At 40.0% G+C, this 5,576-nt stretch overlaps 1 protein-coding gene across 1 annotated transcript; it reads right to left on the reverse strand.

The window, feature by feature from the left end:
• Nucleotides 1–3,514: 3,514 nt before the first annotated feature.
• LOC113123861 (olfactory receptor 11A1-like) lies at nucleotides 3,515–4,414 on the reverse strand (the record flags this gene model as incomplete). The annotated part of the gene is made up of 1 exon (XM_026296192.1): nucleotides 3,515–4,414. A coding segment is annotated over exon 1 (900 nt), but the record flags the coding sequence as incomplete, so codon positions are not given.
• Between the last annotated feature and the right edge of the window lie 1,162 nt (nucleotides 4,415–5,576).

A 5,576-nucleotide genomic window follows, 5' to 3' on the forward strand; every position in this document is an offset into this window, starting at 1 on the left:
GAGGAAAATGTTAGAGAGCACAGAGTAGAAGAGGTGACTGTCATGGAGCAGGAAGTAGCAAAGATCAATAGGGATGAAGTGAGGAAGGCGTTGAAGAGGATGAAGAGTGGAAAGGCAGTTGGTCCTGACGACATACCTGTGGAGGTATGGAAGTGTTTAGGAGAGGTGGCAGTAGAGTTTTTGACTGGGCTACTTAACAAGATCTTGGAGAGTGAGAGGATGCCTGAGGAATGGAGGAGAAGTGTACTGGTGCCCATCTTTAAGAACAAGGGAGACCTGCAGAGTTTTGGAAACTACGGCGGAATAAAGCTGATGAGTCACACAATGAAGGTATGGGAAAGAGTAGTGGAGGCTAGGCTAAGGTCAGAAGTGAGCATTTGTGAGCAGCAGTATGGTTTCATGCCAAGAAAGAGCCCCACAGATGCAATATTTGCTTTGAGAATGCTGATGGAAATTTGGAAAAAGCGTATGACAGGGTGCCGAGAGAGGAGCTGTGGTTTTGTATGAGGAAGTCAGAGAAGTATGTTCGAGTGGTGCAGGACATGTATGAGAGCTGTAAGACAGTGGTGAGGAGTTCAAGGTGGAGGTGGTACTGCACCAAGGATCGGCTTTGAGCCCCTTCTTGTTTGCTGTGGTGATGGACAGGCTGACAGATGAGGTTAGACAGGAATCTCCGTGGACCATGATGTTTGCAGGTGACATTGTCATCTGTAGTGAGAGCAGGGAGCAGGTGGAGGAAAATGTGCAACATGACAGAAAAGTGGAAGTTTGCTCTGGAAAGGAGAAGAATGAAGATTAGCCGCAGTAAATAGATATTAAAATTATATTAAATTTTAAATTATATTAAAATTATAATATATTAAAATTCTAGAATGGTTCCAGAGTTAGTTCAGTCAGCTCTGAGTTGATAAACTCTGAGTTAAAGACAGTCGGCCTCTTTGCGGCCTCCAGGATTTGCTGTAAAGCACACCAACAATTTGTAAAATCACTAGTTTCTGCTAAGAATTGATCCTACTTTAAACACAAATACACATCAGAATAACCCTCACCTTTATCACGCAGGTATGCACTGCTACGTTTATCCGAAGCAGCGCTGGAGCCTGTTGAGCGGACCGTATTTCCGTTAGAATCACCTCAGTAACAGGCACAGACCGAGATAAAATATATTATAAAATTATAAAAGAAGGATACATACCTCCAGCAGCTGTTGCTGAATGTGGAGAATCCTCGTCCAATAACGAAATGGTTGCGGTACCTGCCGGAGTCACGCTATTTTGAAATACATTGTATTCAATGCAGACGGCCTGGTATACACGCTATTAAATCGTGGAACAAAGGACGCACGTACCTGATGGAAAGATCATCATGGTTGTTCCCAACAGCTCTTGCTAATAATCAAGTGATAGAAAAGGCTCCCTGGAGCCTTCTGCAGGTATTTAAACGGCCCGCTACACGTGATACACACAGACACCCGCCTCGGTATTCGCGTCAGCACGTCGCATCCCACAGACACTGGCATGACCAAAAGGAAAATTGCGCCGCGCAGTGGGTGGAGAGCGTGACGACGATTTTATGGTTTTTATTGTTTTTATGACTGTCATAAATAATGATCATAAAAGTGACCCCTCCTGCTTATGCCCACAAAACAAACCATTTATATATTACTAGCGGCACAGTGAATCGACTGGTCCATATTCACCAGCTGTGAGTGTCTGTAAAGCTGAGTGTCATCTGCATATTTATGGTAGGACACATTATTGCTGCGTATTAACTGGCCTAAAAGAAACCATGTAAAGATTGAACAAAAGGGGTCCCAAGATGGACCCCTGGGGGACCCCACATATCAAGGCCATTTGGTCTGAGAAACAGTTACCAATTTCAATGAAATACTTCCTGTCTTCAAGATAGGACTTAGACCATTTAAGGGCAGTACCAGAGATGCCTATCCAGTCCTCTAACCTTTATAACAGGATCACATGGTCCACTGTGTCAAAAGCAGCACTTAGATCCAGCAGTAGTAGGACAGAGACTCTGCCAGCATTGGTGTTCAGACGAATGTCATTTGTCACCTTGATGATGGGGCTGTTAACTCATAATCAACTGAGAGTTGACTGAACTAACTCTGATCAGCTGTTTCTGGAGCCAAAACTCTCTGGGTTAATAAACTCAGAGTTCAGAATTAAGTTCAGACTTTGTTAAACCTGTTTTCTGAAATACACCTCCAGGTTCACATCTTTATGAAGTCTCTCAGTCTAGTTTGTGTTCAGACAATTCCTGGTTATATTGATTCATGATGCATTAGACACACACCAGGTCAAACCTGAGAAAGACGTGTTGTTCTCAGGTTCTTTAATGATCTTGTTCAAGCAATTAACTGAAAACAGACAACTACCAGTTTTCTAGTACAAATTTATCAGATTTTGTAATTTGGTGGATAGATTGTGATACTGATTCATTTACTTTATATTTGTAATGTTCTAACTTTATTGCTAATTTGGTTGTTAATATTTTCATCAGTCATTAAACTGTTGTAGGTTTTTGTTCTGCACAGGTCCTGCAAATTAAATTTAGCTCCTTATTATTATTGTTGTATTGAATAGTTTAAAATATTCTATACTTAAACTTCCAAATTACATAACTATTGCAAGGTGTCACTTGAGATTTTAGTGCAATTTAGCATTGACTCAGTTTTGTTGTAGACTGTGTACACTCACCAAGCTAAACTTTATCAGTTTGATCCAAAGTTCCTGTAATAAATCAATAACTCAGTTGTCAGTTTCTTAGGAAAACCAAGCTAAAACTGTTTGTGGTCAAACTGTTTCAAAGAGGTGCAGACTGAACTGTATGATTATTTTAGAAGATGTAGTCTGCTCTCCTGTTGAACTCTGCTGCATTATACAGAGAGGTGGTGTTGTTTTTTAGGCTGAACTCAATGATATGAAAGAGGGTAGAGAAAAGAAAAGAAACTCATGTCAGTACAATGCAATCCAATTCAGCAGCATGAGAAACTACAACCTCCAAAATGATCAACCAGTTGAATCAACACGTCTATGAAACAGTTTGACCACAAACTGAACATTATCACCTTCATGAAGGAGGATTTATTACAGGACTGTTGGATTAGACTGACAAAGTTATAGTTAGGTGGACCTAATAAACTGACAATGGAGTGTTTATACTTTAACAATACACCCAGATATGATGCCAATATGAAAATATTCAGTCAATTGACAGTTAAGCCACAAAAAACTGGAAACACAAGAATCAAACTGACAATTAGAATCAAACTGTATTTCTGGGTTCTGCAGCAAATTGCTTAGTTAGTAGTGATTACATAGTGTACTTGAAGCTGATAATGCTCTTTACTGTGATTTAGGGTTTTAGAAACATCTTTACACTCAATACTTTTCAAGGCTCAGAGAAATCACATCTCTGTTTTATTCTGACACTAAACAATGACTGTACAACAGTTATCAGTGTTAGTACATTAGACTGTTTTACCTGGACAGAACAATTTCCTGAGGTGTTTATAAATTTCTCTCATTTTTAGTCCATATATGATTGGATTAAAAAGAGGATGATACAAAATTGCCTGCATCAGCATTATTAAACGCACAACCTTTGGAAAATCAGATTCCATTTGAACTAGAAGTACATCAAATGAAGATAAACAGGAAAAGTTTATTAGAACAATCAGGTGAGGTAAACAGGTCTGTGCAGCTTTTCTCCTGACTTCTCTACCACTTCGATAGGTGATTATAAATATCCTTATGTAGGTAAAAAGGATGAAAAGCACAGGGAGAATTAAAAGATTAACAAAACAAGCCAGACCATATATATTTAGTTCTCTTGAACTCTCACACTGAAGTTTAGAAACTGTGCTGTTGCAAATAATTCCTTCAAAATTAAAGTTACACAGTTTAAAACTGGCATTCAGAGGAATTAATACTGCTAACTCACCAGCAGGCAGAATCCAAGCTACAACCAGTAAAATACAGATGTTTCTTTTTGTCATGATAGTTGGATACTGCAGAGGTTTACATATAGACACATACCTGTCATAGGACATGGTTGCCAACAATAAAAACTCTGAACCACCTAAAGAATAAGTTAGAACCCACTGAAAGAGACAGGCTGAATATGACATGATCGGTTTTTCAGATAAAACATCACTTAAAATCTTTGGGTAGACCGAAGTGCTGTAAAGAACAGAGTTCAGTAACAAAGCTGCAATGAAAATGTACATAGGCTCATGGAGGTTTTTGTGAATCACTATCAGACACACAATAGTAGAATTACTGCAGATTATTAGAATATATGCTGTAAACATGATCACAAAATATACAAATCTGTATTTGTCCAGTTCCACATATGCATCAATAGTTATATATGTTATAGTTAGGTTATTATCCATTAAGGTTTAAAAACAAAGTGTTAATGACAAAGACTTGAAGTATCAAAGCAAAGATCACATGAACATATTATACAGTATATCTGTCATTGGATTGTCTAATGTATTCACTGATACCCGACCTTGACATGAACTTGTGTGTGTGTTGAAATATTGCAACAAATACAAACCTCCAGAATACAAAGTGAACTGTTTGACTCTGTGGGTTGATTTTTATCAGCTTGTTTCTCCCTCCATGGATCTCATTAAACTCTCCACCAAGAGCTGTCGTCATGTGAACAACATCAGACCCTACAGGCCTGAACCCGTGGATGCCCATGGTATAGCTGACACAGGCAGTTTCCTATGGTGCTAATGTGTTGGGGGCAGAGAGAAGGATAAACCTTCAGCATGGTCTGTGGACTGTGACCTCCACTACAGGCATATGGACACTGCAACAATTAATATGTCCATATGTGCCTGAGTTGCCATTGCTCTCCTACACTGTAGTGGGCGCTGTGGACTAAACTACTGCAAACACACAGAAAGGCTGCTGTAGAAGGAGAAAGCATCCATTCATCATCTGTACCCCCTTAGTCCTAACCAGGGACACAGGGATCTGCTGGAGCCTATCTCAGCTCTCTTTGGGTGAAAGGCAGGGGTACACCCTGGACAGGTCACCAGTCCAGGGTGGCCCACATAGAAACAAACAACTTCACACACTCACACTCACTCCTATGGGCAATTTAGAGTCACCAATCAACCTGACATACATGTTTTTGGACTGTGGAAGGAAACCAGAGTACCTGGAGAAAACCCACGCAAGCACAGGGAGAACATGCAAACTCCACACAGAAAGGCCCCTGATGGGTTTCAAACCAGGAACCTTCCTGCTGTGAGGCACCAGTGCATCTGTTACCAAAGAGAACCTTCAGCTCAGAAAAGACTTTGTAAAATCCAAATATATCACAGAAAAACCTTCCATATTTGAGACTTAGAAGAGAGATGTCTCTTCTCCCCAGTACACTTCAGATTAATTGTGTTTATAGTGAAACAGCCCAAAACACCCTCAAAGAGCTGGACATAAACATTCAGGGTTCGTCATCTTTCTTTACCTTCAGTACAGAAATGCGAAAAGTCTTCCCATCTCCCTTAGACCTGCAGCATCAAACCCACCAGTGACTCT

This window comes from Mastacembelus armatus, chromosome 21, assembly GCF_900324485.2.
Source record: "Mastacembelus armatus chromosome 21, fMasArm1.2, whole genome shotgun sequence".
Classification (NCBI taxonomy): Eukaryota; Metazoa; Chordata; class Actinopteri; order Synbranchiformes; family Mastacembelidae; genus Mastacembelus; species Mastacembelus armatus.